Source organism: Zonotrichia leucophrys, chromosome 2 (genome assembly GCF_028769735.1).
Source record: "Zonotrichia leucophrys gambelii isolate GWCS_2022_RI chromosome 2, RI_Zleu_2.0, whole genome shotgun sequence".
Lineage (NCBI taxonomy): Eukaryota > Metazoa > Chordata > Aves > Passeriformes > Passerellidae > Zonotrichia > Zonotrichia leucophrys.
In genome coordinates, this window is record NC_088171.1 from 26,920,095 (window position 1) to 26,945,245 (window position 25,151).

General features: G+C 45.6%; 1 protein-coding gene across 3 annotated transcripts in view; it reads left to right on the forward strand.

The window, feature by feature from the left end:
* Positions 1-22,239: 22,239 nt before the first annotated feature.
* NXPH1 (neurexophilin 1) overlaps positions 22,240-25,151 on the forward strand; it is a 136,632-nt gene continuing 133,720 nt past the window's right edge. Inside the window, exons 1-2 of one of the 3 annotated variants that reach the window (XM_064704390.1) lie at positions 22,240-23,005; positions 23,964-24,125. In XM_064704390.1, the coding sequence (XP_064560460.1) occupies positions 24,072-24,125 (54 nt within the window). In that variant the 5' untranslated portion in view covers positions 22,240-23,005; positions 23,964-24,071. Of the gene's footprint in view, positions 23,260-23,326; positions 23,443-23,963; positions 24,126-25,151 lie in introns of those variants that run through there. The other 2 variants (XM_064704388.1, XM_064704389.1) reach the window with 2 other exon arrangements.

Here is a 25,151-nt window from a genome sequence, read left to right on the forward strand (position 1 = left end):
ACCACAACATCTCCCCCTAGTTTTGTTTAAAAAGAAGAGGGCTGGGTTTATGGTGCAGAATGATTCTACTGAGGCTTCCAGGTCATCCACTGGAGCACTGAGGGCTTCCAAATGGTAGACTTCAGGAGGGGGAGATGAGTTTGAGATTAACTTGAGAACCATGCGTCTGATTACTCCAAAAACAATGCTAAAAACTACAATAACTACAACTAAAATAAACAGCACTAAAATTACAGTTTTCAGAATAGATCCCAACCAGCCCGAGAGTCCCCAGCCATTGAAAAGTCCATTCAGCTCGTTGTCAGTTTCTCTGTTGATGTCTGAGAGCCTTTGTCAAGGTAGTCCATACGTGGTTTGGGCTGCGGTACTATGTAGGAGATTGCAGGTGGGATGATCACGAGTAGGACGAGAAGCAGGCTCGGTGTCATGACGTCTCGAGGCTACACACGAACAGTGGGATCTAAACTGGTACAAAAACTTGAGACAAACATATATTACAAACTATTCCAGATAGGAGGCTTAAATGGAATTTCCTCCAGAGAACGTGCGCGGCGTTTTCTTCTCCAGGCAGCGTGAGCAACCTGGGGTGCTTCTGCAGATTTCTCTGAGACTTTGGGAACATAGGGCTTTACCCGTTTGGAAGGAACCCGCCTTAAACCAGAGGGGGTGGACACACAGGCGTATCCACGTCCCCAAGTAACCAATTTGTAAGGTCCCACCATTTTCCAAGTCTCAGGGTCCTTTACTAAAACTGGAGGTTTTTCTTTCATCAACCTGTGACTGTTCCCCCCAAAGTGGCGTAGGATGGGTGGGTTCAGGCTGTCAAAAGAACAATTCAGAAAATTGATTGTGAATAGTGCCCTGGATAACTGGATGTGGGGAGGTTCTACCTTCAGAACCTGTTGTTGCTGGTCCAGGACCCTTTTAATATCACGGTGAGTTCTTTCTACAATGGCTTGACCTGTAGGGGAGTAGGGGATGCCAGTTTTGTGCTCTACTCCCCATTGCTGCAGGAAGCTCTCGAATTCCTTGGATTTATAAGCGGGCCCATTATCAGTTTTCAGCTCCTTGGGGATGCCCATGAAAGAAAAAGCCTGTAAGAGGTGCTTAATAGCATCAATAGATGACTCTCCTGTGTGGGCAGAAGCATAGACCGCTCCAGAAAAGGTATCTACACTAACATGAACATATTTCTGCCGTCCAAAAGCCTGTATGTGTGTTACATCTGTTTGCCACAGTTCACAACTGTTCAGTCCCCTTGGGTTTGCTCCCGTACTCACTGTAGGGAGTGCATGTTGTTGGCAATTTGGGCACGTGGCCACAATCGCTTTGGCCTGTTCTCGAGTGATGTTAAACTGGCGAACCAGGCCAGGTGCATTTTGGTGGAAAAGCTGGTGGCTGATTTTTGCCTGTTCAAAAACATTTGGGAGAGTGGCCATCACTGCAGGTGCAGCAAGAGCATCTGCCCTTCTGTTGCCTTCAGCGATAAACCCTGGCAAGTCAGTGTGTGACCTGACATGCATCACATAAAAGGGTTGCTCTCGGTGAGTGACTAACTTTACCAGTTTTGAGAGCAATTCAAAAAGTGCAATGTTAGATACATCTTGCAGTATTGCTTGATCTGCTCTGGATACTACTCCTGCCACGTATGCAGAGTCTGTAATCAGATTAAATGGTTCTGAGAATCTTTCAAAAGCCCTAACAACTGCAGCCAATTCAGCAACCTGAGGTGAACCTTCCACCTCAGCAATGTCCGTCTCCCACTGCTGGGTTTGAGGATCTTTCCAAGTCATAACAGACTTGTGGGACCTCCCGGACGCATCTGTAAAGACAGTTAGAGCCCTTTTTAAAGGTCTCCTACTTAGAGCAGTTCTTAATTTTAAAGTAAATTGAACATCTTGTTCAAACAATTTGCAAGCGGGCCGTGCTACCGAAAATTGTCCTGAGTAGGAATCCAGAGCAAACTGCAACACTTCATTTTCTTGAAACAATTGTTCGAGTATTTTCATAGTATTTTGACCTGATTTTAACTCAACTGGAATGTGAATGCACTTAAAATCACATCCTGCTAACTCCCTGATCCGGGTCCTTGCTTTCCGGATCAGTTCTGCTATCAGCTCTTGAGGCTTTGTCAGTCTCTTGGACCTTTTGTGACTGAGGAAAACCCATTCTATGATCAAGAGAGAGTCCCTCTGGTCCCGGTCCTTTTTTGGTGTGTCCTTTGCCTTAGGTGTTTGTTTTTCCTCCCACTGGAAAATAATTCCATGGAGGTGTGGCAACTTACCTAGGATGATAAATTTGAATGGCAGATCAGGCCGGCATCGGTGGGCCTGTCTTGTGGACATTGCAATCTGAACCTTTTCTAGAGCTTTCCGTGCCTCTGGGGTAATAGACCTAGGAGCACCTGGGTCCTCTCCCCCTTTCAGTAAATTGAAAAGAGGGGCAAGGTCTTCATTAGTCAGACCAAGCCATGGTCTTACCCAATTCAAAGACCCACACAACTTGTGGACATCCGCAAGGGTCTTGATCCTTGGATTGATTTCTAGTTTTTGAGGAACAATGGTCCTATTTCCAATTTCTAAGCCCAAATACTTCCAAGGTGGCATCTTTTGAATTTTCTGTTCCTGGAGCTCGAACCCTGCAACAATCAATGCATCGATCGTTAGGTCAAGCGCATGTGTTAGTAAATCATCATTGGGGGCACACACAAGGATATCATCCATATAATGATAAATGATGGCTTTCTCTGCGGCTGCACGCACTGGGGAAAGCAAGGAGGAGACATACCACTGGCAGATAGCTGGAGATACCTTCAGGCCCTGAGGAAGAACAGTCCAATGGTACCTTTTCATAGGAGCTTCTGAATTGATAGAAGGGACTGAGAATGCCAAACGCGGTGCATCATCAGGGTGCAATGGGATTTGGAAAAAACAATCTTTAATATCAATAACAGCTAATTTCCAATCTTGAGGAAGCATTGTTGGGGATGGCATACCAGGCTGGGGAGAACCCATATCTTCAATTACATTATTAATTTGTCGGAGGTCACAGAGAAGTCGCCACCTCTTTTTGTCAGCTTTTTGGATGACAAACACCGGAGAGTTCCATGGGGACATGGTCTCCACAATGTGGCCCTTTCTTAGTTGCTCTTGTACTAGTTCTTCAAGCACTTTTATTTTTTGTTTACTGAGTGGCCACTGTTTCACATCAACTGGTTCGTCTGTTTTCCACTTAAGTTTTTGAGTGGGGCGCTGTTGTTTAATGACTGCTGCACAAAAATGCTGTGGAGAGTCTGGAATATTAATTGTGACACCCCACTGGGCCATTAAATCTCTCCCTAACAAAGGTTCTGAATAATCTAACACAAATGGACGGATATTTGCCAATTGTCCGTTTGGACCCTCGAATTGAATAATGCTTTTGGATTGCCTTGCCAATTGCAGACCTCCTACACCTCGAAGGTGACCAGCAACATTTTGTAAAGGCCAGTGTGCTGGCCAGTCTTGTACTGGAATCACTGTGCAGTCTGCACCTGTGTCTACAAGCATCTCAATGCGTTTAGACTCCCCACCCCCACTGACATTGCACCACAATTTGGGTTTATCTGTCCCAATAACTTGGACCCGGGCGACCGTGGGCCCTTGTTTATCGACATTTTCAGGTAAAGATGGCACAGGGATAGCTTGAGCAACAATTTGTCCCTTGGGAAGAAACAGGGGTGGGTGGAAACAGTGCAGGCTGAGAACAAATTGCTTGGGATCTGATGTTGTCAGTCCCGGAGCAATTTCGATCTCTTGTGGTGTGTTTTTGTCCCCAGTGATGATGTACTTACAACGAATTTGGTTCCAAGTACCCTTCTGTTCAGGATTTACAGAAACAAAATGCCAGTCAGTGTCCTTCAGGTGGAGTGACTCTGTCAGCTGCAACCTGTAAGGCTCATTGACAGAAGATGCGGTTAATACAGAATCACTTAAATCATAACAAAGGTTATTTTGTTTCACTTTCAACAGTGGACTATCAGACTTGGTCTTTGAAGCACGTGCTTCACTTACACAAATGTTAATATTATCGCGCGCTTGATTTATTTTGCTACCCTTATTCTCTTGGCCTGCTCCTTTTATGTCTGCACGCCTGGCAGGCTGGCGCTTTATTCTTCGTTTTTTTGTTGTTGACCCCCAGGGAGGGCTTGCAGTTCTCCTCCCCTGCTATTTTTAAATTCATCAAATTCCCTTTTCAGGGGCACTGGTTACTCCAGTGCCCTAGCTTATTACAAAGCAGGCATGGTTTAGTGGGCTCAACTATTGCTGGTCTCCGCTCCTGCCCAGGGTACTGCTGAGCTGAAAGAGAAGGTGCAGGGCTGGCAACAGCAACGCGCTGAGGTGGTCTTGGCAGCAGCCTTGGTCTGGTGTCTTCAGCTACAGTCATCAGAGGCACTTTCCTGTTACAGACTAGAAGCATATCTTTTAATGTAGGGGAAGGTTCCATAGGAAGGCTCAGGATTGCTGCTCGACACTGTTCATTTGCATTTGTAAACGCTATTTCTTCTAAAATTGCTTCCCTTGCATTTTCCTTTTTAACTTGTATTTCAATGGCTCTAGTTAGCCTTTCTACAAATTTCACAAAAGGCTCTGATGGTAGTTGTTTGATTTTACTATAGGGCTCAAAAGGCCCCTCAGGTTGGAGGGAAAAGAATGCCTTTTCAGCTGCTTCCTTTACTTTCTCAAGTGTTTCTGCAGGAATTGCAGCAGCTTGGACTGAGGGAGAAGACCATTGACCCTCACCACAGAGGTGGTCAATAGTAATAAGGTTACCATTGTTGTCTTTTGCTGTGTTTGGATCAGCCTGTAAGCTTGGGAGAGCATCTTTTAGCAGTTGTTTCAATGCTGATTCCCATAATTTGAATTCCGTGGATGTCATGAGACATGAAAACAGTTGTTTTAAATCATGTGGAACTACAATAGTCCTACTTAATTCAGAATTTAAAAGGCCACGGAAATATGGACTGTGTGGACCATATTCTTTATGAGATTTACAGATCTCTTTAATCAATTGTCGTCCAAAAGAACTCCAATTAGCAGTTGGGGCTGCTCCAGCTTGAGCTGCAGGCTGAAACGTAATAGGGGCCAGTGACAACATGGCACCATGCATTGGGTCTGCTGTCCCCTGCTCTGTATCCCTTGAATCAGAAGCATTGGGATCACAGCTACAGGTTTGGGGACAGGCAGTGGGTGTGTCCCCACCGTGGGAACCCGGGGAGGGGGCGGGGAAAGGGAGCCGGCAAGGGGCGGGGAAACCGTGGGAACAGGGGGCGGGGTCAAGGGGCTGGCAGGGGGCGGGGATACCGTGGGAACAGGGGGCGGGGTCACCTGGTGACATCACGTCAGCAGCCGCCCCCTGGCAGGAGTAGAGGGGCGGAGCTGAGGGTACTGCAGGAAAGGCGGGGGGAGGGGGGAAGGTGTCACGAGGAACAGGAGGAGAGGGGGATGGGGATGGAATTTTGGAATGCTTAAGAGGATTTTGGGAAGAAGAAGACCCGGTTTGGGAAGATGCCACGTGGCACCCACCATCTTGTGCACCCCCTAGGGACTGGGGGCCATTTTGGACATCACTGCTCTCCGAAAAGCTAACACGTGCTCGGGATTTTTTTGGGGAAAGAGGTTTAGGGGTTTTAGAGGGAGAGGGAGGAACAGGGAGAGCAGAGGCACATGGCTTTACATTTGGCCTTTTCTCCATTTCCTTTTGTTTGAGCAATGCTGTTCGAATTTGTAAACTCCAGAACACAAATTTAGCTGAGGGTGATTTCCCAGATTGTCCTAAGGTTATCAATTCATTCCCAACTTTATCCCAGAATTGAATATTGTGGATTTCTTCAGGGGAAATATTTGGGAACTGCAGAAAAAGCCATTTTATAAACTGTTTCAATTTTCCTTTAGAGAATTTCACATTACTCTTGACTAAAATGCTAACAATATGATAATACACTCCCCTTTGTACAATGCTAAGTTTGGAACCCATGTTAAAAAGCAAAGTACTTAATCCCGCCTGACCAAAAACAAAGCTAAAATCAGCTACCAATTTCTAAAAAAAACCACAGATAGAAAGCGATAACGAGCAGACAAAAGCTTCACAATGCAGCTGTATATACTGCTTTTAAAATTCCCGGGCAGCAGCGGCAGGGCACGCCCTGCCGAGCCCAGGCAGAAACAAAGCCTCCCCCGCGGTGGAATGCAGCACCCCCGCGGAGCAGAGACAGCAGCCACTCCACGTGGCAGCCGAAACCGGGACGCCCCCCCCCCCCCCGCCGCCGCGTGTGCAGAGCACTCTCGACCCCGCAGGTCCCCCGGCCACGTGGAAAGAGAGCCCCCCCTCCCCGCAAAGAGAAAGAAAATTCCTAACACGTGTCTGAACACGCTGCTGAGCCGGGGGGGGGGAAGGCAGAGAGCGATCCCGCTCCGGCGCGAATTCTAAAAAACAGTGAAACAAGCAGCAGGAAAGCTAACACTAGAACGCTATGAATTCTCGTCTGTGGGGCTGCGCAGCCAAAATGCAAAGGCAAAAAGGAACAGAACTCGCGGCAGAGTCTGTTTTTGAGCTTCTGCTCTACCGAAAGCAGAGATACTCACGTGAAATGGAAGCTGTAGGCTGGGTACAGGCAGGAAGGTCTCCACCGGAAAAGGACCTCTCTCTGGGTGCAAGAGAGGCTGCCCTTTTCTCCCTCTGGAAAATGTGCTCACCACAATTAAGCAGGGCTTTCCAAAGGCACCGAACAGTCCACGAAACTTTTTCTGGGAGTATTCCCAAAGTCTCTAGCTGGGAGTCTTGAAGCCAGGCTCCTTTCAGCTGGATGCACGGCTGGCAGAAGCTTTTCTGAGGAACTGCGAGTCAGTTTTCGGGCTGCAGAGTCGAGCCACCCACAGGGACGCCAATATATTGGAATATGTATCCCAATATAACCAGTTAGATGGTGCCTAGGCCAGTTCTGACCTTCGCTGCTTGGCCAGAGGCAGCACTGTGGTGTTTAACCCCAGAGTTACCTTGGCTGGCGGCAGAGTGCAGCGGGGCACAAGACAGGACTCCGTTCTCCTCAGGAGAGAGCTTCTGGCGATGGTGGAGAGAAAGGGAATGGATTCTGCTAGAAGGTAGCCAGATGTTTATTCCATGAGTACAGATACGTCTGCACTGGGCCACTGCTGGTAACAGAATAAAGGCCGCATGGTCTCATTCACATTTTAAGCTCAGGACAGGGGAAGGGGAGGGGACAGGTGAGTCACCAACCAGGTGAAGGGGCAGGGTCTCCAGGTACTAGGGTCACCTATCACACGACGCCTTGCTGGTATGTTAGCCTGATTGACAGGGCACACTCAGCGAGGGGCGAGGGGGAAGGGAGAAGGTAAAACAGGATATTGCAACACACCACAACACTGATGGTTGCACTTAAGGTGTTGAATCCCTATCAGAAATGATAGCTATGGAAATACTGCCCAAACTACATCTGTTTGTTGTGTTTGGCCTTCTGTATTGCTAACACTGTTTAAGAAAGGCATCAGCTGAACAGTCCTTCTGGGAATAAATGTTCCTGGTTTCTGCTCAGAAGGATGTGAAGAATATGAAGCATTTTGCTTTGTATCACAAGCTCAACAAATGGGAAATTTTACCCATACCAGCATCTCTTGGCATAATGGTGCACTAGGCTAGTTGTTTACAAGAGGTACAAACCGCAGTTTAGCCTTAAAACTGGAGCCAGGTATAGCTTTAGGTTGAATAAACTACAGTTTTTTTTCTATTGAGATTAGAATATGTGTAAGCCCTTAAATTTTCCAACTTGCAATTCCCTTGCAAATAGCCAAACTTCTCTACTTTTTCAGTTATTGTTGTGAGAATGAATTGTTTCATATTTTTTAACCTCTTTGCAGGGTAAGTATTGAAACATATGAACACATCACACAGTCAGAATGAAGCACTGTGCATTATATTGGTGTCTATTTCAGGTTTTTTAAGGTACTGTCTTATAACAGATACAAATACACTGAAAACTGTCTGTTGTGTCTGCAGCTACATTCTGGTGGCTATATTTTTTAAAAAGTTATTTCTGCATAGGATTTAATGTTTTCCATAAATAAATTTTAAAAAACATAAAAGCCACCCGGATGATGCTGTATTTAATCAAAAATGTAGTTAGGCTTTTGTCCATAGCACATTTCTCCAGTCAGTGAGGTTACCTAGGATGCCCAGCCTCCGTTGGTGAGAAGACATCAGAAACAGTCTGAGATGTGGAAGATTCCCCCTTGGGCTTACAGAATGGTCTGTGCAGTGTTGTGAAGAGATGAAGACATTCGCCACAGACACTACATCAGCTGGGTAGAGAAAACAGTGGGAAATCAATTTTGATTTTGAATCTTATGTTTTACACCACCACAGGAAGACAAGATGTAATTTATCTGCACATGGACTTTTTGTACTGAAGACTTTTGCAAACACATAATTTCACTTGCCAGTCAACTAACACTTGCCTTTTCCCAGCCTGGAAACTCGAGATAATTTTAGTAAGGAGGTAATATAAAAGAGGAGCTTTATTTGAAGACCTTCAGGAGCAGTTATGGAAAGATGTGCACAAAAGCCCACCTGCTCCAAGAGGGAGTATATTTTTAGAGGTTTTAGGAAATCAGCATAATTGATAAAAAGTACCAACTAAGAGGACAATTGGTGATGCAAACCCCTTGTCTGGAGCCTCCCCTTCAGCACCAATACAGGAAGAGCCAAGATAGGACAGGGGCCTTGTACGCCCTGGGGTTTGGAGCTCTGGAATTTGTTTTGTCTTTCTGCTTAGGGAAAGGCCATGGAAAAGTACTGGGAAAACTAATTGCTAATACAGTAGGTGACAGAGTTACAAATATATGTGTGAAGAATATAGAAAACATATAAAAAAGAAAAGGCAAAGCCCAAATAGCATCATTACATATTGTACATGACTCTACCTGCCAGGCACAGCTGGTCACATATCTGCAGGTACACAAGCTATAACTCTGCAAACATGTAAATGTGTGCCTGATGTAAATAGTGCTAATAGTGCCATTGATGCAGGTTACTGCTTAAGTGGGCAGAATTAAAGAAGGTGCCTAAGGTCCATGGATTACTCAGGACCTAAAAAACTTACCTCTTCACTCAGAGTTGCACTGGAGAATTGCATGTCCTGAGTGAGTCTGCAAAGACACCCCAGAAGTGCCCACCAGCAATGCACGCAGGCTCAGAAAAAACACCACAGGGACAGGGAGCTACTTTTAGCTAGAAATCATAAAAACCAAAGTGCTACTATCAAACTGTCTCCTAGATAAATTATCACTAAATTTAAAATAAATCATGTAACTTTTCCGGCTCTCCATGAAATGGACTGATACATTTTAAGTTCTGTGGAGCTGAATTTTTTTTCAACTGTCTGCATTACTGAAGACTAAATACTACACACAAATTAATAACACAATTAAACTTTGAATGTAGTAGTAAAAGGATTAGTTCGAGTTCTTTTTTTTTTTCTGTTTTGGAAAGCTGTTTAATTTTCATAGTGCTCTCCTCTGCTCACATATTTATTCTTTTTCTCTTTTCAAGTGTGGCTTTTGGGGTGAAGCTTGAATCCTGCTGTAGTGGATCTTCTCTTATACACTTTGCATTAGCAATTTCCTGCTTCACTGCTCCTGCACTATGAGACAAGCTGTAAGATTTAGTGATCTTATAGCAGAGTTGAATAACAGCACTTCCATTTCCTTTTACAAAAATTGGCATCTCTCTTGCCCTAGTCACTCAGATGCACCTAAACAAAAATTGCAACAGAGAAAGGAAAAAGTAGCATCAGAATTTTTAACAGTGGCTCTCAGGCATCTGCATTTTTTAGAATACAAGGACAAACAAGTTGATGCATTTGAAGGGGATATTTTCCTTCTTCATATAATTTTATTCCTTTGCCATTGGTTTTACTAGCAGAAAAGTGGTTTGTGGAGGCTTTCCTTATGTGGAAGCTGTAACACAATTGTGACCTTATCTTTCTCTTCAGCTTTTCTACTTCTGTTAAAGCCGTTTGCTGATAGAGGAGTAGACCTGTGCACAGTCAGCAATGGGGATGTAGTAACCATTTGTTAGCAATATACTTCTTGTACTCCTGTTTTCTGACTTCTTTGCTCCTTTTCTTTATTATTAAATAATTAAGATCTCTTTTTCTTCATGATTCCCACAGACTGTTAAGCTAAACTTTCTGCTTTCCACACATCTCTTTCCTGAGAGGAAAACATTTATTTAGAGCACATGTTTAAAGTTTTAATTTACTGATATTGAACTTCACTTTACAGTTTGTTGCCACTCTACGTGGAAGCCACTGGTAAATGAGGTCTCTTTTCAACTTTTCACTACAACCCTAATTTTTTTCCAGTCCTGAATAATTTTCAGTCATCATGATGTGCCAATCTTGGCACATCAGTATAATGTTCCTTTCAGACTTTCAAGCTGTTGAGCACCAGAAATGCCTACATGGATCCTTGTGAGACCCCTGGCTCAATCTCCCTGTTGTGAAAAATTTTAGTTCATTACAAGACCTCCATCTTCCTCCAGGCAAGCAGAGTGTTTTTAAAGCCCTTGTGGAGAGAATATAAGCAAACTTTTAACAAAATTCTCATATTCCTACTACACTGCAGTATCCCTGTTTACATGTTAATTGACACCTCAAAGAAATGTCGTAGATTTATGAAGCATGACTTTTCACCATGAAAGTCACACTGACCCTTCTCCAATGCATCATGTTTATTTCTGAGTCTATATATTCTGTTCTTTAATATGGTTTCTACAAATTTACCCAAGATGGAAAACAGATTTACTAGGTTCATGTCAACCAGTATTTAAAAATTTGGCACCAAACTTAACATCTCTGGTACCAATACTGGTGTGTGTCTTGAGATATGAAATGGAGTTGGCTCTTCAGCAATTTCATACATGAATTCCTTTAGGTGTCCTGAGTGAAATTTTTTAGTTCTGGAACCTGATTTGTTACAACTTATTTTGTAGCTTTTTCTGTACTGTTTTCTTCTACATTTCAGTTTGAGACAGATCATCATATTCTTATCCCATATAAAGTGCTCTGCTGCCTGAGACTCCCTTAGATCCTCCACCATGAACAGTAGTGGAAAAATTCATTAAACATTTCCAACCTTATCTTCCATGAGCATTCCTTTTACATCTTGATCACATATCTGCCTGACTAACTAGCTGGCACTTGTCCTACTTCTGATGTGTTTAAAAGGAGGAGATTTTTTAATGAAACATTTTTATGCCTTCAGTAAATTGCTCCTAAAAATATTTTGGGCTTCCTTGTGGTTTTCTGTCACCCTTCCAGTTTTTATGATCTCTTTTCCTCACTTGGATGAAACTACTTCTGTTTTTTCTTTTTTACTTTTGAAATCTTTCATCACTCGGTTAACCCTAACTGACTTGTGATTTTCTTCCTTTTAAAGTTTTGTGATAGAAGTTCCTGGCTTGCTTAGAACCAACCTCTAACAGGGCATCTTAAAACAATTTTGACGCCATGCAAAAAATTTTGCCCTTTTGCCTCTTTCCTAGTTTCCTCCTTTTTTGGGAATTCTATTTTTTGAAGTCAAATACCTTTCACATTAATTCTTCCAACTCTTTTGCTCCTACTGGCATAGTCACTGTGCCTGCAATATAAGGTTATATTGTGTCTCCTTTGCAGCCAGTTTGGAGTAGTCCCCTGCTTGAGCCTGTGTCAATAACAGCTTTCTCTGGTGGGGACTCTCCAGGCTGTTATGACATGCAGTCGTAAGTGGGCAATGGTACAGTCCTCAGCCTTGACAAGGGGACACAGCAGGTGCCTCTGACACCTCTGCACAATAGCAGCTCCTGGGACTCTTGGACATCTGGGAAGGTTTCTTCAGACTGTTAATAGCTCACTGACCTGCTCTGTCACACATGCTGTGTGATGGAAGGGTCCTGCTTGATTTATCCACTGCTATCTTGCAGCAGAAGGAGGGAATGTTCGAAGCAAACAAAGATTCAGAAGCAGAAGTCTTTCCCTGGGGTATTTAGTCCAAGAAGGAGGAAGTTGTTATCTAATGCAAACATTTATTCCCTATGACTCCTTGCTAAGAAGGAATCCTTGTTTTTCATTTCCCTAGCTGTGGCTGTGAACAAAGAACAGACTCTCTCTTAGTCCTCGAGACCACGGTGCTTTCAGGCTGTGTTTGTCAAGAGTGTCCCAAATTTGAATTCTCCAGTGTCCAGCCCATCTCAGGGTACTTTCTCAGGAAACCAGACAGGGTTTGTTCCCAGCTGTCAGCTCTGGAGCTGGGTCTCATGTCATGAACAGGGGTATCTGCTGCCTGTAAAAGGGCTGGGAAATAACAGGTGCTCTGGGTGTTTGAATCACCTTGGATTTTCATCATGGAGGTGAGGCAGCTCTATTTCCAGGGGCTGTCATGCATATAGGCCTTTCTTAATGAGAATTTATGAGTGCTCTGAGGGACAGAGGGAAGAGAGCCTCCCTTCAAACAGCATGGAAGTCAGATACTACACATGGGGATAAGCCCTGGAGCCTTGACAGAGGTGTGATGGCATACCTGCTGAAGAGGTATGCCATTGGTTTGGATAGAAAGAGACAGAACTGTAACACTACTGATTTGGAAAGAGTATGTACCTTTTTTATAGGTATTGGCTTTCCTTTACTTTTATTTATTAAAAAAATAAATTAAAACTTCTCTCTGTTTCAATTAATCAATGAGTTAGTTCTAGTTTGGATTTTCCTTCCTTTTCCTTCCTGAATTTCAGCTGTTCCAAAGAGTTCCAAAAATTAACCTTTCTGCCTTTACTGCTTTCATAACTTTGCTTTTCAAATGGATCTTTTCTCTGTCTCTGTGGCAGTTTCAGAGTACACTTCCTAGCCCAAAAAGATTACATTTACCCCTTTGATATTGATACTGTCATGGTCCAGAGCTACCACATCCTCTTTGATGATGTATAAGAAACTATCTAGAAGCCTTCAGAGGCTTCTAGCCATGCTATTACATGTGGCCTACAAAACACTGGCCAGGTTTCCATGGCTTTGGAAACTGGATTATCCATGTAGTTTACAATTGAATCTTTCTGTAATGTATGTCTTTTACAATGAAAGCTGGCCACTGAGCAGTATCCTTGGTGAAAAAGAATATATGGACATCCTAGGGTTAAGGAAAGCCATGTACTGGAAAAAATGTGCTCCTTCTCAGATGAGTGGTGCCCTGCTGCAGGACTGTTTATTAGCACAGGTGCTGTAGCCCACAGCTGGGACTGTGCTGTCTCCACATGGGTTGCTGGTGCTCTGCTCTCTCCCCAGGCTCTTCCCATTTGTCCCGTTGGCCAGGGCCGGGAGCTGGGGTGCTGTGAGCACAGCCCATCTGCTCAGGGGCAGATCATGGTACAGATGATACCTGTGCATTGTGTGAATCAAGGGGCTTCCACTCTCCTTCTGCTCTCATTAGACAGTTTGCTCCAAGCTTCTACAAAGGAGATAGTTAATTAAGGGTAATTAATTTACTGTTGCAGTGCCCAGCACTCGAATGGAAACCAAACATCAACCTATTTATCACTCCTTCAGACCAGCTTTGTACTGAATTCAGTTAATATTGTTAAAGCTGTGGATTTAATTCAAACTAGGAATTTGAACTACCATGCTCAAGGATTTGCTTAATTTTAATGAGTGGTGCTCAAACTGAACGAATTCTAAAATTGTATGTCTGTTTTTTCTAAGTACACTCTACCATGCTGGCAAAGTTTTAAATTAGCTGAACTTAAAATCTAATTGAATTCCACAATTCCCAACCTGTCTCAAATTTAAATGTAATTCCCCCTTCTAGCTGATCTGTAGAATCCAAATTCACTGAATTTATTTTACTGCAGTGTTTGAAACTCGTCAGGTAAGAAAAGCAGATTTTACCCTAAACAGTCTATTCTTTCTGCAGAATATATATTTCATACTATATATCTAAATCTGCAAGCAATCTGAACTTTAAAAAAATAGTACATCCATGTTCTGATGTGTACATAGATGTCTATGTAGGTAGCATGTGCTTGGCTTAGAAGAGTATTGTTCTTCATCTTAAAACTGTCCTCCTCTGTAAAGACAAAAATGAGATCTGCAAGCTTCAATTTACCTGGGGAGCTGGGGTGATCATGGCCACCTTGCTAGACTTTAACACCATTGCTGTTTAAATCAGGCTTCTGTCAGCATCTGATAGTCTCCTTAAATCTATGTGTAGAAATAAAACCATGGACACATCTTATGCCTTCAAGAGGAAGATGAATCTTCTGGAAATGCGCTTCTTGCAATTATGTTTTATGATCCTATTACCTTATGAGTGGTACACTACATAAGCTCAGCACCTTTGAAAATAACATAATATATACTATTGACAGATGACAAGAAAGAAAAGATTTGTCAGCATAGATCTGTAAGAAGTATAGGATGAAAAGTAAAAGAGGGATCTGTCAGTAGGGTAATTGGTTGACTCTCCAAAACATGAATCCCATTTTAAAGCCTGCTGAATGATGCTTGCCTGGCACTGCATGATCATCTGAGGCATAACTATCCAGGGCTGATATTGGTCTTATTAGTAAACTCAGACTTAGCATCCTGCAGATTATTTTAATTCATGTGTCATTTGTGGATTTCATGGATTTTCACACTCAAGGAAATAGAGCCACTTGGTTCCTCTTGGTTTAATTTTTTTATATCCTCCAAATGTCCTTGCAGTCACTGCAGGTCCTGTACAGCTGTGAAGGGCAGTTTCACAGTAGGACGTGAGGTTAACCAGCCTGGGAAACTGGACTGTCCTCTCCCAAATCTCAGCTCACAGGACCAGTCTGAGTATGAGCTGTTCTGCAGCTCTTGCCAGTGTGCTGCCACTGGTGCTGTGCCTTGTATGCTTTTCAAATATATCCCTTCCCTGTTTAAAACTATTATGTCCTCTGGGATATGTGTCAATGAAATCAACCAGTTTTATTTCAGGTTGTTTATATCTCTTAAATTCCAGCTTTAAGAAGTGCACTTATCAGTTGGTGGCACGAAGGTACTTTGTGTGTGTGCAAGGAGCTCTTGTAGCAGCATGGAAGGGCTCTGCTCAGGAGCTGTGGTTCTATTGCTGTGAGTGTGATGTGATAACACAGCCTCAGACTGCAGCAAGACAAATCCTGGTGGCCTGAGAGAAACAATCTACACAGGGAGAGTAGTCAAGACTAGACATCCACATATGGTGATGTTTGCTTATGTTGGTGCATTCCATTACATTGTAAAGTAAGAATGGTGATTTAAACAAATATATATATATATCCTTGGTGCTGAATTACATGCTGAATTTAGAGCAATGCTTATGTACTACAACATGGCCTTTTGCAAAGCCTCCCTGGGGATCTTTCTGCTCACTGCTTTGTGTGCATCCTCAGAGCAACACCCAAATATCAGCATTAGGTGTGATGAGTGCTACCCTCTACCAGCAAAAGCTGACATTTTCTTGTGGCAAGGCCGGAAGTTTAATATCTAAGATGAAAACTCTCCTCCACCTCTCTGTTATGTTTATGGACTGCCGCATGGATAACTGGCTGCTTTTGCTCGGCGAGGGCGATGTTTTAGATGTCTTTTGCGGTATTACGCTGTGCCACAAGGTGGCACTGGAAGATTGCTGTAATCCAGCGTAATTAACACCATCACCCCGCAGTCTGTGACAGAGAGTACGAATTTTTGTATTAAAGGATGTAAACCAAGGGAACTGGATATTTTTCCTTTCTTCTGATTTTGGATTCACTAAAAATTTTTAGTGAAGTTTTCTCAAGAGTGAAAGGGAAATGTATCTGTGTGCAGTGTAGCTATTGCAAAAGCATAACGAGACAAATTGAGATCCCTTTGTTTTCCAACATGTATTCGTTAATGCTGGCATTCCTAACAGCTGTCTCTGTTTTTGTAGCGAATTGTTCATACCTCAGCAGCAACTGTAATGCAAAAGTGGGATTTCCTCTGTAATTTCTTTGATATGTTGTCTGAAGCTTTCTCTTCCCTTATAAAGTTGAAAATCTATTTCAGGTTTTCCTTAAAGGTGAAAATTCTCCCAACATTTGTCTGCTTCTAATAGATTTCACAATAGTCTCATCCAAAATATCTCACTTTGTTTTAATACCAGATGTAGGCTTGGGTAAACAAAACCAGTTGATTACTATTGGTATTACAGGTGAAATATGACACATTTTTGCATGGCTTTGCAAAATATATAGCTCCTTCCCATATTGCCACATTTCTTTCTGATCCTCGAAACAGTGAAAATATCAAAGCTGTTTTGTACTTTAGTGAAGTAACAAGGTGTTTTTCACTTGGGTGGGTCATTGGCTAACTGAAGCCTGTCTTTTACACCTGTGACTAAGAGAATGCCCTCATGCTAAGAAAGAAAATGAAACATGTTGGTGCCTTTTTAGTCCTAAGTACTATAGCTAAAATGTACAGTCTTGATCGTGAAATGTAAACAGCCTTCAATAGTTTAAAAAATATTCCTTGTTGGTCTTAAGACCTGACCAAATGAAATAATTTACTTGATCGGGGACTTGGAAAAAATTTGTCTTTACAGGCTTTTTTTGCTGCAAGAAAATATCCAAAGGAGACTTCTCACAAAAGCTCAACTCCCCCTTGTTCAAAGGAAGTCTCAATACATTGATTTATCTAATGATGAACAGAGTGGTCACCCAAATTTACAGGTCTAAAACATGAAAGACAAAGTTTTTATGAATAGATTCCTGATAGCTCATTTTGTCTTATAGGTAAAACAATATTAAGTTATTCATTATGAAAGGTAAATAAAACCCCTCAGGTTCTGCTACTTACTGAGCTAGAGGCAAAATCAGTGTGGTTGGTAATTTACAAACCTACCATGAAGCAAAAGCAATGTGAAAGGGTTCAGAGCTCCACAAAACACCCTGAACACTCACTCAGAAGCTGGTTCCTTCCTAGCTACAGCTACAGCTATGTTTGACATGAAGGGTTCGTGTCTGAGCTCAGGCTCTTCTTTCTGAGATCATTTATCCTTTTATCAGATGTTTTCTTAAAAGAGAATAAGGTTCCTTTTGGACACAACCATTCCATAATTTACCACCTGTACTTCCCTTCCTGAGGTGAACAGAGCTTTTTCCTGCAGTGTGTAAAAGCTGTACCCCAGCCTGGCTCGGTGAGCGGGTGAGTGCAGGGCAGCACAGCCAGCACCCGCTGCCTGTCAGCCTGGCACCAGTGTGCCCACCACAAACCCCAAGGGGCAGAGGAGTGGGTGGAAAGAGCTGCCCCCAGAGCCTTCAGTGTGATGGCTCCAGCATCAAGAAGAGCCTGACTGGGCACGCAGCCTGCTGTCCTGCCCTGCCTGGCTGCAGCTGCAGCCACTCCATAGAGTGACAAGTGAATTCTGGCTTCAGGACAGCACTGCTGTTGAGTGTATGCAGTCAATACAGGATGAAGGAGAAAAAAAGAGGCAGAGGGAAAGATACTAAAGAGATCTGCCTTCAGTGAACTTAGCACTGCATCAGAGATTTTATTCCTGCTTACAATACAGTGAATGGAAAATCGTTTATTGCTGCTTCACAAGGTGTGGCTTCACAGTGTTGTTTTGGCACATACGATGTAGAGCCAGGATGTCTGCCCTGGCAGGCTTTTGGGGTGAAATTTTACCATTCTTCCTCATTCTCTGTCGAGTGTCCTTCTGCTCTGAATGCTCAAGGTTTTCTGCAGCTCTGACTCAAGCCTTGAAAAGCAAACTGCTCCCAGGAGCCAAGGGCAGCTGCTTTGACCATGCATTGCTCCTTCCTTCAGCTCAGCCAGCAGCCCAAGAAGCCTTCAGAGACTTCCCTGCTCTCTTCCTCACCATCACTGAAAGGAAGAAAACTGGCTTTGCAGCCTCTACCTTACATCAGTTTCTTCTTCAAGACATTTTAACTCTCATATTTTAGCTCTCTTGCATAAAGCCTTCCCAGCTGACATGGCATATATTGTGTTATTTTGCTGTTAAAACCCATACTCATAGACATAGAAATTTTAATAAAACTTTTGTTATCAAGTTTTATTATTCCAACAAGTGTTGCTGTCAATTTATAATCCCTAGAGTGGACATCATGAAATATTCTAATAATTGGGTTTTAATTAAGCAATTCACTTAGTCCTACATTATTTTTGAAACCTAATTATGTCTTCTAGAAACTCACCCAAGTTGTGGTATTTTCTGGACCTAATATACAGACTTAGTACAGACTTCTTTCTTACTTTAAGTTCTTTTTCTCCACTTCTTATAGCTATTATTTCCTGTATTCCCACTGTAGAAAATTATCTAGATGTAATGGATAAAATAAAAGTGGAATGCAAATAAAAATCTCTCTATATAATTATATAATTATAATTATAATTATATATATACATATATTTATAAATATTGTTAGAAAAGAAGCTAAAGAAGCTCCCTATGCAATGGAAGTTTGAAAGATTTTTACTTATTAAATTCATGATTTCCCCTCCTCCTTGAATTTAAAGACATTACTAATGAGAGAATCCCATAGATAAACTTGGCTGTAAGTTTTATTCATATAGATTATTATTTATGTTTTACCTCTTCTCAAGTATTTTTTGTGCACACCGAGTGTCACCTGCAATAAGTCTTATGAAGCCTGCAGGCTTACTCATGTTTATGTCACAGAAGCACTGAGTGGTCCAGACAGAGCTGTTTCTACATTACCTTTTAGTCTTCTTTGATGCTGAACATCACATCTCACTCCAGCATGGTGTGAATCCTCATGGTATAGTGTCAGGACAAATAGTTAAGAACACCATGAATACAAGACACTTCTCTTGAAGGGGTTGGAGTATTCCTGTATTTTTCCATATGGAACACAGAGAAACATCACTTTGTGGTGTGCCTTTGACTGTAAGTACGCAGAAATCAATGTAATAAAAAGTTTCACAGAGATATTTTTATATTTAGAAATAGCAATAGTACATACAGTCATATTCTGACCTTGAAAAATGGAAATAAAATGTGACAAGGGACTCTGTTTGTAGTATTTATACCAACCATAAAAATGCTCTCTTCAAACATGAAGATTTCCTTGAAACAAAAGAAATCTATTTAAAATGTGAAGAGGGGAAGGGATAAGAAGAGAAGGTCTGATGAGTTAATGGTTGGCAATATGAAGAACATTTCAATAAGATTATTTACATGAGTGATATGAGGCATCTGGCCCACAAACTGTATGGTACAAATATAGAAAAGCTGTGGAGGCCATAATCTGTCATTGTGGTGCATATGCAACTCCAGCTGAATTCAGCTTGCATATAGATAAGATAGCTGAGTTGCACATGCCCTACATATGTGCTATACAGTTTGCAGGCTGGACACTCCTTATCACTCATGTAAATAATCTTACTGAAATATTCCTCATATTGCCAGACACTGATTCATCAGACTTTCTCTTCTTATTCCTTTACTTCTTCACATTTTAAATGGATTTCATTGTCCTCTGGCCCACCTTTGCCTCCTTTGCTTTGCTTTTTTTCCCCAAGCAGTTTATTTCCAAAATAAGAGATGTGTGGTCTCTATGAATAGGATTCCATGGGATTCAGTTCTATTTACTATTTCATAAATAACTGTCCATGTTTAGACAGGTTAGCTACATTGTGCAGTCAGTTTAGCACAATCATTTGATATTTATCATTACGGCATTGTATTTTCTTCCAGTGCCTCAAGCAATTAAACCATGTGCCCATCTTCCATTGGAACCTGTAGCAGTTATTAATCACTTGCCATTGTCTTTGGATTTTCTGCTTGCGACCCTTTCAGTTCTTGAAGCCAGGACGCTATCTTTGCAGAAACAGGGAAGATATCTAAAGGCTAGAATGCATTTCCAAGCTTTAAAAATAGTCCAATTACATTCTAAACTCTAATTGGTCTTTTGCAAAGTCCGTTACTAAGCCCAGAATTTGTGATTGTTTAAAACCTCACTAGCTGATACTGCTTTGATGAGGACCTTGTTGTTAAAATTGCAAATTGCATCCAAATGGTTGAAATTAAAATTCACTTATTCAACGCAAAAATCTAATACTCCACTTAAGCTGCTGCACCAGTATTACAGGATCAGATGAAAGTCAAATGACTGTATCCAAAAATCTTAAATGTCAGATTTTTATATGCATTTTATAATTTTATTCCCTTTGAAAAAGTATCACATGTTCACAGGTGGAATACTTTGGAGTTTGCATTTTTTTTTTTTAATAATAAAACCGCTTAATCCAGATTCCCATATAGTCCTTACTCCTTTCTTCTGGAATGGCAGTGGAGAGAAGGAGCAATCCAAGCAGCATTTCTGAAGGAAATCTCAGTTCTATTGTAGTTAGAAGGTTTGTCCCGGTGGCCTCTGGCTAAGGAGGTCAGCTGAAGGGCAAAGAAAGAAACCTTCAGTTAAGCCAATGAGACCTTGGAACAGTCTGAACCTTCAGCAAACAGATCCATCCATCCTTCAGAACTTTGCCTCAAGAGTCTTCCCAACAATTCAAATAGATACCACACAGATCAGGCTGTTTATAGTAGACCTTGTTGAATTCATAGTGGGAGGACATTTCAATGGGGTGAAGTAAAGATGAGGCATGCTTGTGGCTGCAGTGGAGCCGGGAATGAGGAGTCATGAGGCCTAGTGGAGCCTCCACAATGCTCCTCTAGACAAGGTATAAGGATCTGGATGAGAAAGACTAGGAGGACCAGCTGAAGGAATGATTATTCTCCTGGGACTACTGCCTTGTCACTCTAATAGGAAGGCAGTGATCAGAACTTGGGTGAAGTGAATCAAGTTATACCTAGAGTTAAATTGCTCCTTCCTGAAGAAATTATGTCTTCTCCAGGAGCATGACCTACTGATACCTGGCAGACTTTGCTTTTTCTGCTCCACACTTACCTGTCAATTTCATATCTAAAATAAGAGTAACTGTGCTGTGTTAAACAGCAAGTTATTGCAATGATCAGCAGTATGCTCCACAGTCTATGGCAAGTTTGTTCTATGCAAAGAGAGCAATATCTATCTAGCCATCTCCTCTCTCTCTCCCTCTCTCATCTCTCATCTCCCTAGATTGTTCATTAGGTGTGGTCCTGGCCCCAGACTAACGGAGAAGTGACACTGGGAGAGATAGGAAAGAGGGAGTTGCAAGGGAAAAGTCAGCTGCAATTTTTTGTTCTCCTTTTGAAAGAAGTCCCTAGGCAGCTTTAGCCTGCACTGCAACACAGAGGCTGTCTGGAGGGGCAGGATGACAGTATGATTCCTCGCAGGCTGCACACTTCTGTTCAAAGCTGTGACATGAGCATTCTGCATGTCTAGCAGAGTGATGGTGCTGGAAGCATATGGAGGTGTCCATCTTCCAGGTGTTTGGAGCAGAAATGGCTATGGGGGAGGGCTCTGGTGCAGCTCTTTCAGAGTACTCATTACCTTCCCCATTCTTACCCTGCTCCCCTTTCATTATAGTGTTCCAAATTCAGACCCCAGAATTAAAACATATTTAAGTATTAAGTATTTTACAGCTTGATACTGAAGCCTCAGATCACAGAAATTAGTTACCCCTATGTGCTCTGGGAGAAGATTTGACAGGACAACTGAAGTCTTCCTTTTCCTTACCATTTCCCTCTCTGTACAGCGTACTGGCATGCTTCTTGCCTTGGCTTTGGGAAGTGATAAATCTGAGGTTTGCTATTGAGCTTGGGCATCTGGTAAGGCTGCTCTGTGCTGCTGGTATCCTCCCATTCACCCTGTCCCAATGTCACGCTAGTAATGATACTGTTTAGGGGATGGGAGGGTGTATGAAAAACATCCATAGAATTCTTTGCAAAGTAGAAGCAAAAACAGGTCGGTGAGACCTTTCCATTTGTATGACAGCTGGCAGGATAAGCCACAGCACCCGACAGGGGTGAGCTTTCCAGCCTCACTCCGACGGGCTGACCAGCTACAGGTTCCTGCTGGTGCGGGAGAAGCCACCCTTCCATCGTGGAGCCTGGTTCCCTCAGCCGTCACCCATCTGGGCTCCGCGATCCTGCCACCTCTGTGCCTGGCTGGCGGGCGCCCGCTGACTTCCAGGCGGAGCAGCGCTGTCGGTGCACGGGACACCGCAGAGGGAGCCGGAAAAACTAAAATGAGAGGGAAGAAAGAGGAAGAAGGTGCTCTGCCGTGCTCCTTTAAGGCGGACAGTCGGCTCCCGCGGGAGGGCAGAGAGAGAAAGGGCTGTGCCCAGGCAGCAGAGCGGGCAGCAGGGAGGGCAGGGAGGGCAGCGCCGCTCCCGGGCAGAGGCAGGCAGCAGGGCGGCTAGGGCAGGCAGCAGGTTCAGGGCAGGCAGAGGGACAGGGCAGACAGAGGGACAGAGCAGGACACACGGCAGGCAGAGGGACAGGGCAGGCAGAGGGACAGGGCAGGACACACGGCAGGCAGCAGGGACAGGGCAGGCAGAGGGGCAGGGCAGGCAGAGGGACAGAGCAGGACACACGGCAGGCAGAGGGACAGGGCAGCAGCAGCGCGGGCAGGGTGGGCAGGGCGGGCAGCGCAAGGCAGATCGCGCCGCCCGGGGAGGGCTCTAATTCATCACCCCGTTCAGCGGAGAGGATGGGACGCCGCTAAACTCCCCTTCCTCCCTCCTCCCTTCCCCCCTCGCCTGGCAAGCCCCCCCGTCCTCCCCCCTCCGCTGCTCTTTCTCTTTCCCCAAGCAGTGAGCCTCGGACAGTGCTCGGCTCCAGCGCTTTATTTTAAGATGATCGGCCAAGGTCTTTGCAGATAGATTTTATCTGAAGTTAAATAGCAGGCGCTCGCCGCTCACTCGCCAATAAGTCATTTTTAATAGAGACAAATCGCTCTGGACTCCCCGGAGCGCCGGTGCCGCCGCTCCTGCCCGCGCCCCCAGCCGAAGGCGAGCGGGCAGCCCGGGCAGCTCCCTCCTGCCGTAAGTGTCCTGCTCGGCGGATCCAGAGCGCGGCCGTGTGCGGAGAAGGGGAGGCAAGGGGGGGAGAGCCTGCCAGCCGCCCCACCGCCCTGACATTGCCTGCGCTGGATGCACAGCGGCCGCGGGACCCCTCGGCTCGGAGCGCGGCCAAGGAGATGCGCAGGGGCGGCGGGCTGCGCCGCGGCTCTCGGCCCCTCTAGGCTCGCCCATGGAGCGTCCCGCGGAGCCCCGTCCGCCGTCGGATCCCGCACGCCGTACGTATCCCCAGCGCGGCCCCCCCGCGGCGGCGGGGCAGTCCGCGGGCCGCGGGGGCGGAGAAGGGCTGGGGCCGGGGATGGGGGTGCTCGCCAGTCGGGGCGCCCCGGGGCGCGGTCCCGGCCCGGGGCAGGGCACGGCGCGCCTTTAGGAGCGGCAGAGGGAGGTGGGCGCTTGCAGGGGTAAGCAGATCCTGCTCGGGCGTCCCGAAGGCGAAGCTCTCTGCCTCGGCTTTAAGCGCCCACAAGCATCCGGAGCCACGACCCCAGCGTCCGCTGCCGCCTTCTCCCCGCGCCGCTCCCTAGCTCCCTGCCGGGGCTCCGCAGCCCACGGGCGGGCGGCTGCCGCCCGGTCCCCGCCGGGCACACAGACAGGCAGGGCTGGCAGTGGCACCCCCGGGCCGTCCCAGCCCACACCACGGGGCTCTCCCGCCCAGGGAAAGGACTGAGCGCCGGGGAGCGCTGCCTGTAGGCGGTCTGCCGCCACCTCGGACCGTGCGATCATTTTGCTCTGACGATGGATTAACTCGATTTTTAATCTTTTTTTGTTTCGCCCACCCCTATTCACACACCCCATCTCCTCCTTCTCTCCCACCGCCGCCCCCCCGCGCCCCCCCCCTTTCCCTATACACCTCTGTTCCCCCCTTGTGCTGAGCCTAACCTTGTCTTTTGGTCATGGGATCTATAATTTCGTTTTTGTCTAGGCTGGTGAGAGCTCTGCTTGTTCTGTAAAGTGGATGTCAGGTGGATCTATGTTCTGGAAGGAACAAAGAGGCAGCGAAAGCAGCGCGGGGGAAGTTTGAGCGGCGAGGATGCAGGCTGTGTACTGGTACGCGGTCCTTCTGCTGCAGCCCACTCTCTACCTGGTGAGTGTCCCCGGCCCCTCTCACGGGCCGGGCATGGGGATGCTCGTCGGGGAGCAGGGCGCCAGCCTGGCGGAGAACGAGCAAACTCACGGCAACTACTTGCACGCCGCAGCCAGCCCTACTCCGTCCTCCCGGGGCCGGGATGGTGCGGGGCGGTGCGGGTCCCGGCCGGGAAATCTCGGCGAGGTGGGAGGACCTGTAACTGCTCCGCGGGGACGGGGTGCTCCGCCGGGCCGGACCAGGGTCGGGGTCTCCTGGGCCGCGTCCCCCGGTGCTGCCTCCCGGATCGGTCCCTGGATGTCTACGCGGGCACCAGAGCACCGCCGCGGGGGCGCCCGGCCAGGCTGCGGGATGGAGGCAACTTCGTGCCCTCCGCTCCCTGCCGAGGGTGGGAGCCCCTCCGGAAGGGAACCCCGCCGTGTGCCACTACGGGCGGTGCGGCACAGGCGGGCGGGCACTCGCGGCGAGCACAGCTAGTATTTTCCGCGAGAAGTGCCATTGACTTTTCGTAACAAATCTCCTTTAAGATTACCGCGGGAACACGAGTAAACACCGGCGTTATCTCCTTTCACTCACACACACGCACTCACACACACACTTTATTCCCGCTACGATTGCAAGGAACAAAACCTAGGCAGACTGCCCTTTTGCAGTCCTCTCTCTCTTGTGATGCGTTAAGCAGGCAAACGCTTGGCGGCAGCTCATCCCCGTGGCTACGGGGGAGGGAAAAGACCTTTTTCCAGGAGCGCTGCCGAGAGAAGCACACCGGTGCCCGTGCTGGGGGTGGTGACGGCGACAGCCCGGCTCTCGGGCTCTGGCTCTCGAGCCCGGGCTGCGGATCCCGCTTTCGGGCTCCCACTCCGGCTCCGGCTAGGGCTCCGGCTCTCGGGCTCCGGCTCCGGCTCCTGTTCCCGGGATGCGGGCGCTGTCCGTGCCGCCGCTCCCTGCGCTGTGGCGGCCGCGCCGCCCGGGGGCGCTGCGGGGCAGCGCGCGCGGCCCCGCGCGGGGCAGCCAATGGGGCGCGGG